General features: G+C 40.7%; 1 protein-coding gene across 1 annotated transcript in view; it reads left to right on the top strand.

Annotated features, from left to right (window-relative positions):
• The window catches only part of Hhip (hedgehog interacting protein), an 87,874-nt gene that overhangs the window by 51,699 nt on the left and 22,466 nt on the right, over positions 1 to 13,709 (top strand). Inside the window, exons 5-7 of the mRNA XM_034522159.2 lie at positions 10,363 to 10,514; positions 11,002 to 11,175; positions 11,759 to 11,902. Coding sequence (XP_034378050.1) covers positions 10,363 to 10,514; positions 11,002 to 11,175; positions 11,759 to 11,902 — 470 coding nt within the window. The remainder of the gene's footprint in view (positions 1 to 10,362; positions 10,515 to 11,001; positions 11,176 to 11,758; positions 11,903 to 13,709) is intronic.

The raw sequence follows: 13,709 nt of genomic DNA, 5'->3' as shown, positions 1-13,709 counted from the left end.
AAGTTTATATGCTTCACTGGAGTGGAGCATTTATCTTTTTATTGTTTATGGTTTTCTTTTTGCCTTTATTGAAAAAGCCCTAAATTTCTCCATTTCTGGCAGGAAAAAAATATTATTTTTCCAACTACACAGATATAAATCACATGCAACTATGAAAGGAATATATTTTATAGTCCTGTGTCTGTTTAAAACCCAATAGTCAGACTAAATGCCATGGAGATTCCAGAGGAGAATGAAACCTTACAACTCATCTTATTTCATTTGTTTTCACTATAAAGATCTAATATTGCAAATAATTCATAAAAATGACTTTTATCCTTATGAAAGTATGGTCCTGATTCTTATGAACTCATTAAAAGTTCGTCTTCATTATAGACTTTCAAAAAAACTAATTCCAAGTATTGAGACAATAGACTGACTGACAGTTCACCCAGAGAGGAAAGTAAACTTGAACCTGGGCTTGTTTGCTCACTCAGCCCTTGGAAAACAGGCATCAGCGTCATGAGTTCAAGGACCTTATGGACTATACAGCAAGATACAAGCCCCTCTGGGTTGTATAGTAAAGGTCTGTCTTAAATAAATAAATAAATAAATATACATGGATGAATAGATGGATGATAGATAAGTAGATGATAAATAACAAATACATAGACTTATAAAAAAGTTTTAAGAAGTTAGGGTGTTTTCTCAATTTTTCCCTTTGTCTCAAAGGAATTATTTGTAAATAAGGTTTGCCCCGTACTTGCAAATTGACAGGCTCTTACCAGATCAACTTTGGATCTAAAGTTAGTAAGCTTGGAGTTTAAATAAGCATGTGTTATGTCAGCTAGCATTGTTCTAAAATAATCTTCAGAGCCATAGTCCACTGCATGTTTTCATCATCAATCTTGGAAGCACCCTTTATGGAAGACTTTTTGGTTTTATTTATTTATTTATTTATTTATTCACTTTATATCCCAGTATCAGCACCCCCTTCTTCTCATAGTACACCCTACACACAGATCCTCCCCCATCCCACCCTCCCCTCCTCGTTTGTGAAGGGGAAGTCTGTCCGCCTCAAGGTGTTAACCTCAACCCCAACCGCCCTGCACGTCAAGTTGCTGCAGGAATAGCTTCATCCTCTCCCACTGAGGGCAGACAAGACAGATAATTTTGGGGAATGAGATTCACACGCATGCAGGCAGCAGGCTGGGGACAAGCCCTGCTCCAGTTGTTGGGAGACCCGCATGAAGACCAAGCTGCTCATCTGTTACATATGAGCAGGGGGCTTAGGCCCAGCTCATGCTTGCGCTTTGGTTGGTGATTCAGGCTCTGGGATTCCCTAAAGGGTCCAGGTTAGTTGACTCTATTGGTCTTCTTGTGGGGTTCTTGTCCTCTTTGAGTCCCTAAGTCCCTATCCCAACTCTTCTGTAAGGCTCCATCTAAGGTTTGGCTATGGGTCTCTGTCTGTATCTCTTTCCATTGGCTGCTGGGTGGAGCCTCTCAGAGAACGGTTACATCTCTCCACAGCACCACAACGGTGGCGTCAGACAATTTTTACTTGGCTTCGGTAAGATTATTTATCACACCACAGAAATTGGCACAAGTGAGGACCTGTTTGTGTCTCTAGTAGTCCCTTTATCAGTACAACACTCTCTTGTTAAAGATAACAAAAAAATGACAGGTTTTGGGGGAGGTGTCAACGAAACGTAGGTGTAACTTGATGCTGTGGAGAAGCTGGGAGAACAGCACCAGTTTAGGCAAACCTGTCTGTGCGATCTGCTGTCTGCATCATTGTTTAAGCCCCTACAGTCTTACAAAATTAATAAGCAACATAAATATATTTTCATGTTTAATTATGCGCAAGTAGACAATTCTTTCTCCATGTAAATGCCTTGCTTGTTTTTTTTTTGTTTGTTTGTTTGTTTTGTTTTGTTTTTCTACCTCAACAAAGCTGATATTCCAGCTTCCGTCTCTTTGGACTTTTGAAAGTCTGTGTTTAAAAATAAATTACTAAAAGAAAGAAAGGGAGAAAGAAAGAAAGAAAGAAATAAAGAAAGAAAGAAAGAAAGAAAATTTAATTTGATTTGATTTAAATTTAAGGTATTTTTCAGATAATTAAATTTAAAAAAAATAAATTACTATTTTCCCAGAGGGAAAAACATCTCTTAAAGATAACAGAAATATATGACTGTGTATGTTTAAAAAATAACGGTGTAATTTAAGTTAAACTAATACCTATTAGGTGAAATAACTAAGATACAGAGTTCATCCTTTTCCCCTGTAGGACTTCTGAAAGCCAAGCCTGACTATTCGAAAACCATTTCAGCTGTAGAGCAGTGAATGAGAAGAAGACCTAGCCTGTGTTTTAGGAAATAGTTGGTCCCAGACTGTGACACAGGTACCACTTCCATCACAGACGAACCCCGCCCTGACATTTCTAATTATGCATTCTGGACAAATTCATTAATCCTTTCTCCAAAAAATAAGGATAACAGTGACATAGTACTAAACCCTGAAATTGCTGCAGAGTTAAAACCAGCACTCAAAAATTCCATAGTGCAGTCTCTGGGACATAAGGGCCCAGCGCAGGCTACTGTTATGACATGTCTTCCCAGGGCGGTGAGGGCACACCTTCAAGAAGTTTCCAGCCTCAGGGAGAATTGTTCTAATTCCTGTTTTACATAACTGACATTCAGTTGTGTTTAACAAAGTAATTACCCAATATTTCACCCTTTTACAGTTATCTTAAAAATGGTGTATTCGAGTGTGTGTGTGTGTGTGTGTGTGTGCGCGTGTGCATTGTACAAAGAGCCTTTTGTGCACATGAAACATACATTTAAACACCAAGCTACACACACCTTCATCCAGAAATACTTCACAAAATATGACCCAAAATGTACTTAGCCTGTAGGTCACAACAGAATAATTTAGTGAACTATAATGCTTTTTTCTTTTTCCAAACAATTCTCATTTTTTCATACTTTTTAATCCCATGAAATAACTTATACTTTTCTTTATTTTTATTAAGCCTAAAAGCATAGAAGACAATCTTTATTTTCTTTAAATGGTACTGACACTTCTGAAATCTCTCTTCAGGAAAATGTGTGGTGCTGTTTCTAAGAGATGATGCTTTTTTGTAAGCTCATTGTTTTGTTCCTTTATCATTACAAAGAGACTGTGTTTCAAACCACTTAATTGTATTGAACTCTTTCATCTTTTGGAGATGTTTTAGCAAACTGAACTTCAGAATATCTCAAAGGTATTCCCATGGGACATACATTGAACCAAAGAGTTCCTCGTATTCAGGCCATTACCTTATATTACATACTCCTCTGGCACATGGAAGCACCAACCTCACTTGACTCCACCATTTAGGAAGAGAAAGGGAACATGTGAGTGTGGGCAGGTATACATTCAGAGGACACAGGACAGCCTCAGGTGTGAGTCCCTGCCTTCTGCCTTGTTCTTTTTGTGTGTTGGCCTGTAAGCACATGGGGAGTCTCCTGTCTCCTCTTGTTCAGAAGCAGTAGTGTCGGATTACAGGGACCACACCTAGTTTTATGTGGGCTCTGGGTTTTTGAACTCAGGTCTTCACACTTGCTCAGCAACCACTTTACCCACTGAACTAGCTCCAAAGCCCAAGAGTTTTTAATGGAGATTTTATTACACGGACAGATGGATTAGATGCTTGGCCACTGGTAATTGAACTTAGTCATCAGTTCCTCTCAGGGTGAGGGGAGAGGAGAGCTAAAGGGTTCAATTTTCTGGTCACAGGGTTGACTTCTCAGGCTGCTAATTCCACTCCTGACCTATTTAGGGGTCCATAAATATTCACCCCATTAGCAAGAGCTCAGGTATAATTGAAAGGGTGTTTTATAAATAAAAAGACATTCCTATCACTCAGGAAATTCCAAGGGTTTTGGGACTCTGGGCCAGGAACTAGAGATAAAGACAAATTGTACCTTTTGTTATGCATGTATTCCTTCCCATAAATTCTCTCAAGATCCCCATGGGAGTTGGCTCTTCTTCAGAGATTAAATTACACTTTTAGAACTGCTAACAAACAATGTTTCTTACCTTTTCCAAAAGGTGAAAAAAAAAAAGTACCCTACAGTATATTTCAAAACTGCGAGCAAAGAAAAATAATATAGGATACAGTTTAAAATAAAAACATAAAGTCTTAACTTAAAATGCTGAGATTTCTCATCAGCCATGCATTCTCATATTTTGTAATATCTCCTGGGTCATGAGGACCCCTGCAGTTGGCACAGGACTTTTGCTCTTGATTAAGTTATGCATACAAATATTTTTTATACAACTGTCTTCTCCTCTGTCACTCATTCTGAAGATCATTGGGATTGTTTCTATTAGTGATCAGGTATCCCCACTGGCCTGCTCTCAGAGACCTAGCAGCTTATGTCACCACCTGCTATAGCCAGGTGCCGGGTATGCTGCCCATAAATGGGCCCCCAACTCCCTCACACTCTTCCCTCTCCCTCCCCTTCTCCCTATCTCTATCTCATGTCTCCACTCTAAAATGGCCTTCTGCTCTCCCATCCTTCCAAAAAGTAAGGACACTAGATCTGTTGCATGGCATAATTTCTCAGCAGCAAACCTTGGCACGGCTGCCAAAGGTACCCCACCCTCTCTGCTTTTTATCCTATCAATTTCTAGGCTGACAGCTAAATTAACAGGTGTGCCATGACAGGCTTTCCTTCTGTGCCTTCTGGTGACCGTGTAGATAAGTGCCACCACCAGAAGCTATGGCCAAAAAGACTCAAGTTTTAAATGCTTAGGATCACATTTTAAAAGGTAGATTAAATGATTCTTGTGGTTTGTCCCTGACCAAGATATATCCTCAGGAAAGTACAAAGGAATTAAGAGTGCTAACCTTCACTCAGATAGGGAGTCTATTCTGGGTTATCTGGACAGACTCATAGTGCTCACAAATTTCTGAAAGCAGAAAGCAGAAGCAGGGCTGGGAGGACTGGATTGATGTGATTCAGGATTCAGCCTGCTATTGCTGTCTTTGAAGATGGAAGGAAAAACACATGGACTAAGGAATGAAAGAGGCTGCTAAAGTTGGAAATGGGAAAAAAAAAAAAAAAAAAAAAAAGCAATGTATCCCCTGGAGACTCCAATAAAGAAGGCAGCTCTGCTAACATTTATTCTAACCCTCAAGGCTCACATGGAATCTTAATGTATAGACCAAGATCACAAATATATCTGCTTCCAGCCATGAGCTTTGTAAAGATATAATCTGGTATTGTGTTTGGAATGACAATTAAAAACAAACAAACAAGCAAAAAAAAAAAAAAAAACCCTACTTATTTTCTCTTATCTGTATAACAGAAAGTTCTAGACTCACAGAAAGCAAGGGTTTGTACAAGAAGCTGCCATATCAGTTGCCAAGTCTGCTAGTCTGCTAGCCCTCTTTTCCCTCTCATTCTGTATACCAGGGGTGACAGCTGATAGAGGAAATGAGAAAGTCAGCCTGACAGGACGTCTGTCCTGTCATGTGACATGTGACAGAAACGATTAAAGATGCCACTATCCTATTCTGCTCTTAAGTCTCAGAGATTCTTTGGGGATTAAGCGAACAACTCTTTTACCTGAGGCTGTCCCTCCTACCTGTGCTCTGGTGACATGTAAGAGAATGGCCTGACTGTCTGTAGAAACTTGACTAATTCTTATTAGTAATTTAGCCGCCAGGAAGCCAAGCTTTTCCTTTTCCTTAATAAGTCTTGGAGTTGCTAAATCTGTGTATCTGAGAAAACTCAGATATTCATACAAAGCAACCTTTGGTGAAAAGATAGCCCAAATATTTATCTATTTGCAACTCCTGTTGTTTGGAAATGGCCATTTCTAATGATGCAGTATTGCTTAACCACTCAAAAACATCAGCATCTTAGAGGAGTGTGGTGGGAACAAAACCCCTGAAAATCACAATGGTATCTGCTCCTGGAGCACCCAGAATTCTTATCCTCCCTGCTAAGCAAAACCTGACACCTAGTAGGTACTCAATAAACATCTGCTCAATTAATGTTAATTGTTCATGGTCAAGGCAGCAGTAATCTAGTTATAGGACTATTTATGCGTCTTCATTGCTGAGTGCCACAGGGTCATGTTATAGGTGGCGAAGTTATGCCTAATAAAAGTAAGGCATATATGCTCAGAATCCCTTTTTCTGGTTTTTGTTTTGTTTGGAAGCAGGTAGCCCAAGTCGGTCTCAAACTCATTATGTAAGACAGCTGGCCTTGAATTCCTGATACTTCTGCCTCCGCCTTGTAAGTGCTGGACATACAGGCACATGCAATCACACCTGTCTGTAGAGGCCATTTTGAAAAACTAGATTAAAATGCTCATGCAGAAGGCACAATCGCCTCCTTCAAAGATACCCTCATCGCTAACCCTAGACACTGAGAGTATGGTAGACAGTAAGGGTTGCAGCAGAAGGAAGTCTGAACGTGAAGTCAGCCAGTCAGTTAGGCGTGGACAAGAACACTATGGAAAACTGTAAACATGAGTAGTGGTGCTTCCGGCTTCTGGTTCCATGCTGCTCCCCACTTGAGGAGTGGTGCTTCCAGCTTCCGGTTTCATGCAGCTCCCCACATGAAGAGTGGTGCTTCCGGCTTCCGGTTCCATGTTGCCCCTTTCTAAGCTACTCAAGACAGCACTCCACAAAGGGGATGGAAAAAAATGAAAGAGAACACTCAGAATAAATTAAGTTTAGCCCATATTGAAAGTAGAGGGAGGGTGTCAGTGAGGTGGCTCAGCAGATAGGAGGACTTGATGCTCTTGCACAAGACCTGGGCTTTGACCCCAACACCCACAACTCACAGACATCCCTAACTTCAGGGGCTTTAATACCTTCTTCTGACCTCTGAGGAGCACTAGGAATGCATGTGATACACCTACAAACATGCCCGCAAGACACTCATACACATGAAGATAAATACATCTAAACGTTTAAAAAGAAAATATAAAGTTTTCTTCATAAAGTATCAGAGGGAAAGATAAATACCTCAAAATTTCCCTTAAAGAGAAAAAAAATGTATTTTCTGTTATAATCATCTTATGATTACTTATCTTTCTCAAATGGACGTTTCTTGTTATGCAAAGAAGAATATTCTTTCACAGCTGGCTAGAACTTTGCTTTGCTCAATAAGGTAGAATTTATCCCAGCATTGCAAGGGGAGATCTGATCCACTAAAGCCTTCAGGACTTAGAGGAGTTAATTTCATATCCTGTGAGGCTGCTCCCAAGACTTGAATGGCAGTTAGCTGGCTTTTTATTGAAAGTCCCCAGAGAAGCTTTTCTGACTGTCTTCCTCTGAAACATGGGTCAATCTCAAGATTCCAAACGGTTTAAGAACATTGTTCTCAAATCATTCAACAATCCTCTTTTGAGTATCCTGTTGTGGTTGGTGTGGAGCTGTCCAGATTTCCGTAGTATTTGGAGGGTTGAGGAAGGGAAGGGAAGTCAGGCATGCTACCTTGAGATGCCAGCCTTTAGTCAGAGAGGCAAGTGTGCCCATTTTGAAACCCTAACACATAACTGTGATCTTACTTAAAGTAGCATGAGGATTTTTTGCAAACCTTTCTTTCCTCACTTCCTTTATTTTTTAGCTTGATTGGGAATCTCTTAAGCATGAGCTTTGCTGATAACTGTTCTGCAGCGTTTGCCCTGTTAGCTTCTAGTTTGTGTCTCATGACTCTGTGTGCATAGTCACTTGGACTCAAAGCCTTAAATATCTGATAGTGTCATTGTAAGAAGGCTCCTGGCCCAGGCATGAAGTCACCCTTCCGTGCCAATCAGCATGCTTCTTCATGTAAACCTTGAAAAATGAGCCAGACATCAAAGGCAGGTTTGCATTTGCTTATAACATGTTTTAATTAAATAGACAGCATCACTGTTAAAGCCAATTCAGGTGAACCACCTGTCACTGATATTTTTCACTGAAAATATTTTTTAGTCTCTTGGTTCTGTAGGAGAGTTAACAGACCTTCTAATCTCTGAGCCTTGGCTGGCTATTAGAGACAGCCATGAAATTTATGCAACACATGAAATTTTTTTCACCAATATAGTCAGGAAAAATTTTTGTTGGAGATGGCTTAAATAGTCAAGTTTCCAAACCAACCAGAACACAGCTTTACATCCAGAAGGCAATTTGAAAGAGCAGATCCTACATCCTAAATTAATCAAATATCAATCCTGTAACTTGAAAAAAAATGGAATTCTTGACTTTTTAAAAATGTATTATCTATTTCATTCAAAACTCACTTGTTCTCTGAATTTGGCACTTTAGTAAGTGTCTGTGATACTCCTGGATTCATGGGTGTGAACAAATGCCCACTCCTGCTTGTACATATGTTTGCAGCTCAATTCCACTTGGCCACCAGTGACCAGTTCATTCTACATCTCTGATTCCTGAAAGCAACCAGCACAATTCTGAGCCTTGTTGCATTCCTCCTCTGGCTGTATTTCTGACTATTTGATTAGGGACTACAGAGAAGTGCTTAAGGCTTTCTGCAGTGACCACAGCCATTGGTGAAGCAGATGTGCAGCACCTAACCTGTCCCACAGGGTTAGAGAGGAGTATACTGGGGAGGAGAATTAATAATGGTCAAAATTCTACCCGTGGGCCTCCTCATGCAATGTCAATGTGGTTGAAACGTGCAATGTACATTCAATTCTTGGTTATACATCTCGGCTTCTGATGTCCCTTAAGACATCCAAATGATACTTATCTCCAGTGATGAGAACAGTAAAACACCAGCATTGAGTCTGTTTTAAAATCATTATCACAAAATAATCCACACAAAGCAGAGGCTCATTCATAAATCATAGTCATTAGCATCTGACTCTAATGATTAAAGTTAAAATCAGGCACATGGCAATGTGTGGAAAGGTTAATGCTTGGATAAATGATTCAGTAGGTCCTAGACATTTCCAGCCAGTGTATAATTAATGCACCTCTCAGAGTCTGACTATTTCTACTTTGGATGCTACATAGCCAAACAAATTTATCTTGGAACCATGAAACAATTCAAACAAGTTTATTGAAATGAATTTTATGCCTAAAACTTTATGTTCTCTGACTGATGTAGCACATAAGTTGCACCCAGTGCTGTTTGGTGCTGGTGACAAATGCTGTGTAATAGGACTCAACATGATGGTCAACCTTTACTGACCATGGTCTGCAAAGCTTTGGCATTGTAGGGTTTTCCCCATTTAACATGTCAGGAATTAATTTCTCCCTGTATTTTGCCAAAGCAGATGTGAAATGACAGGCATAAGTAGAGGATGAGAGGTTGCAGAATTCAGTGTCTGACAAAGGATGCCACCACTGCTGTGGGTGACTCACCAGACTGCAAAGAAAAATGTTCACTCATTTCCTAGAACATGGAATTTAAGTTTCTGATCTAGATAATTTCAGACGCTTTGATTCCAAGATAGACATTCCTTGACTACTTGTGGGACAAAGCAGATGCTAGGATCATATTGAATTTCCACAAGCTGAATTAGCAGAAAATGAAGATAAAGTGTCTTTCTGTTTCACAACATGATGATAATTTAATTGCTTTAGCATTTGGCATGTCTAACGTATACAGTCTTTGACGTTCATATAATAACAAAAGAGTTGTTTGAGATTTTTCTTTTCTTTCTTAGCATCCCCTTTTCTTTCTAGTGTTTTCCCCACCCTGATTCTGGTCCTGACCTTTCGATCTCCTCCCAGCTCTTCATTCTTCTACTTTCTGCAGAGTTAGGGATGTACTTAAAAATACCTCCTCTCTGTGTAGATGGGCCAAAGCCGTTGTTACCTAGCTATAATGTACAGACCACCATCGTTGTGACAACTGATGTCGATGCCTCCGGGTGAAACAAAGGTTTATACATTACACAAGCAATTTAACTGCTTTCTAAACATATTGCCGAGACAGTGGGAGCTGGCAGCACACACTAGATTTTAGGTTTTTTGGTGAGCTGGATTAGAAGTAACTGTTGATTGTGAACCATTTTTATTTGTCTCCCATGCACTACAAGCAACCTTGTAACCCAGTAAAGAATTTCTCACAGCGCTTAAACTGCTCTCCCCAATTCCCAAGATTACATGCACAAATCACTTGATTAAAGTGGCATAAGGGTCTCATGCATACGTAACTGCACAGGACAATTGTCCTGTTCTAACCTTTAAAGAACACCACATAGAGACGTCTTTTATAATCCTTTTCTGTGTGGTAGGCAAAGGAGAAAAGAAAAGAGGTTGGGCAAAGATTACCCAGAAGAAAGAAAGAGACTCTTTTCCGGGTTCCAGTTGAAACACAATAAAGAACATAATTAACTTCATGATTCTTTGTGTTTTCCATCTGACTGCAGGGAGGAGACGAAAGGGGTCTGCTAAGCCTGGCATTTCATCCCAATTACAAGAAAAATGGAAAGCTGTATGTGTCTTATACTACCAACCAGGAACGGTGGGCTATCGGGCCTCACGACCACATTCTTAGGGTTGTGGAATACACAGTATCCAGGTATCACTAACTAATGTGCATGGAAGATCAAAGTTTGTGTGTTCTTTTCTCTTCTTCATCTCTTCACAGGCTATTTATTTATTATTTATTTATTACTAATTTATTGCCATAAATTAGTAATTAGAGCAGAACCATCCCATGACTTAAAACACCGTGTGTGCATATCTCTCTGCCTGTCTCTTTCTCTCTCTCTCTCTCTCTCTCTCTCTCTCTCTCTCTCTCTCTCTCTCTCTCTCTGTCTCTCTCTCTGTGTGTGTGTGTGTGCGTGTGCATGTATGTGTGTAAAAGAAATCTAATAAAATAGTGTCTTTGGTATTTTTTTCTCAATTATTTCAACTTCAACCATGTTCCTAAGACAGAGATTAATGGGCTGTCATTCCGATGAGCTCTAGTTCAAGTGTGGTTGTGTGTCTATACACCCCTTCTTTTCCAGTGAGTTCTCATTATACCTGCAATATCATGGCGTTCTCTCCTTTCCATCATGCAGGAAAAATCCCCACCAAGTCGATGTGAGAACAGCCAGGGTGTTTCTGGAAGTTGCCGAACTCCACCGGAAGCATCTTGGAGGACAGTTGCTCTTTGGTCCCGATGGCTTTTTGTATATCATCCTTGGGGATGGTATGATCACACTGGATGACATGGAAGAGATGGATGGGTTAAGGTAACAGGCTGCTTACCAGCCAGTACTTTTTGACAGTAACGTGATTTCAATGCCAGGACAGGGGTCTGAACCAATAACTGGAAATTATGTCTAGTGATTGAACATGAGGTTATTTTATGCTGAAGTTTGTCCTAAGAAAATTATTGCTACAAATGCTGCTTTGCCACACAAGCACTATGTATCTCTTCCTCTGGGCCCAGCTGCTCCCCCACCCCCATCCATCCGTGCTGCTGCCCCACACTCTGTCTAATGTCTTGGGGAACATAAAATACATAGACTGGCAAAGATGAAAGAGGACAGATTACACACATGAACGCATGCACACACACACACATACACACACACACATACACACACACACACACACACACACACACACACACACACACGAAGAGCAAGCAGCCCACTATTCCACATCCTAGTCCACCCCACATCTAGAACCCAAACTTTTCCTAGTCTCACTTCTTGCCACATGAAATTTGGAAATCAAGAACTTTTGAGTCAAACTGAAGGGATGGTTTCTTTCTTGTTAGGGCAGCGAGACAAACAACCTGCGTGTACTCACTCCCCTTCAATCTCTCAGTGACTTCACAGGCTCTGTGCTGAGGCTGGACGTGGACACTGACATGTGCAATGTGCCTTATTCCATACCACGGAGTAACCCCCACTTCAACAGCACCAACCAGCCCCCAGAAGTGTTTGCCCACGGCCTCCATGATCCAGGCAGGTGAGGACATCTGCCCATCTCATCCCTGCTTTCAAAACAAGACTGGTTTGAGATCTAGGAAGAAAAAGAAGATATTCAGCTACCAAGTAGCAAGGGGTAGTATCACTTTGTACCTCTAAAATCATACCAGCCATTAACTAAACAACTACTTAGCCCACTTTCTGTCATTCATGTGTGAAGAAGATTAAAGAAGACTAGACAAGCAGAAACTCAAGTTCATAGAGAAAACTTCCAAGATTATTAGTTAACCTTTGCCTTTCTTTCTTTAAATCCCTCTAAATTTTATCTTCCTTGCTGACTTGGTCTGCTGTAAGCTGTTTCAACAAGATACCACATATGGGTGATTTACAAACAGTATATGGGTTTTGGCTCACAGTTCTGGATGCTGAGCAGTTGGAGGCCATGATGCTAGCACCTGCTCAGCATCTGTTGAGAGATTTCTCTCTTCCTCATCTCATGGTGGAAGGTGAGAGCAAAGGAGAGGGAAGAAAACAGAAAAGTTGCCAAACTCATCCTCCTATGTGCAACATATTCCTACAGTAACCAACCGCTCTTACAGTACAGAGTCTGAATCCTGTCTGCACAACAGACTGCAGTGGGGATTAGGGTCCCAGGATGTGAGCATGGTGGGGTACATTCATACAATACCACATATGCTAAACAGGAGCCGGAACAAGTGTGTTCTAAGGACTCTGTTGGGCTTATATAAGAGTCCACGGAAAGAGGACAAAGAACGGCACTTCACACCTCACACCTGGGCAGTCCCTACTGTCATCACTACCCTTAATACAAGATGATGAGGTAGTGTTCATTTTCAAGGAGTTGAGGTAAATGTTAGCATCTTTCATGCCTCAGAAACTTACAAATTCTAAAGGAATTCATGTCTACTGTTTTCTGCTTATACTATAATGAACCATAAAGAACAGAAAACTAAGAAGTCTATAGAGTGGAGGATTTCAGGCACACTTTAAAAATTCTATGAACTTTAACAGACATTCTCTGATGGAAACCACGTCCAGTCTGGTCTATCATTCAGACTGAGGGGTATGTGGCCACATTCATTCATTTATTAGCTTAGTTATTATTGCTATTTAATGTTTATTGAGTGTTCACTATGTGCAAGGTGAATATTTCTCAAACTTTTTATTTTTATAATCCCTCGTGCCCTTCATCTTTGCCCCATCAAAGCCCAAGTCCACAGTTCATTTCCTTTTTGGCATCTCCACAGATCTTAAAATCTGTTCAGCAGGGAATACTTAAGGTGGGATCAGGATGTGGGGGAAACTGTCACATTCCATTTCTATAGCTCAGAACGCACAGACACCGCAAAGCAGCACTTTGAAGTGAAGCCGCCTGAGTCACCACCCTCCCACCGGAGGGTTCTTGCAACCTTCCTGGGGGTCCAAGCCTCAGTGCAAAAACACAGGATGAGGCCCTTTCCAGAACCTACTTGTGGCAAGATGCCTGTGCCACAGAGCCCTGCCTCCTCTGGCAATTGAAGGCTAAAGAAAAATTCTGCTTGCATTCTGCTTCCTTCCCAGAGACTCTCAGGCAGAGAGAGACTTACTGAAGAGAAAGGAAACTAAAAACCATTCTTGGCTATAAATAAAGCTCACTGTCATTAAGCACCTTGTCTTATGGTACTAAGCTAGGTACTACTACTCTTGGTAGTACTATGTGATAGCTGCCTGTACAGCACCTTTAATTTTTTTAAATCTGTGTGCATGGTGTGTATGCACGCCCATACTGATACATGTAGAATGTAGAGCAAAGGAGGAGGTCAGATGTCCCCTCTCTATCATCCAGC

Source organism: Arvicanthis niloticus, chromosome 18 (assembly GCF_011762505.2).
Source record: "Arvicanthis niloticus isolate mArvNil1 chromosome 18, mArvNil1.pat.X, whole genome shotgun sequence".
Classification (NCBI taxonomy): Eukaryota; Metazoa; Chordata; class Mammalia; order Rodentia; family Muridae; genus Arvicanthis; species Arvicanthis niloticus.
Note: the sequence above shows the minus strand (reverse complement) of the source record. Positions and strands in the feature narration are given on the sequence as shown.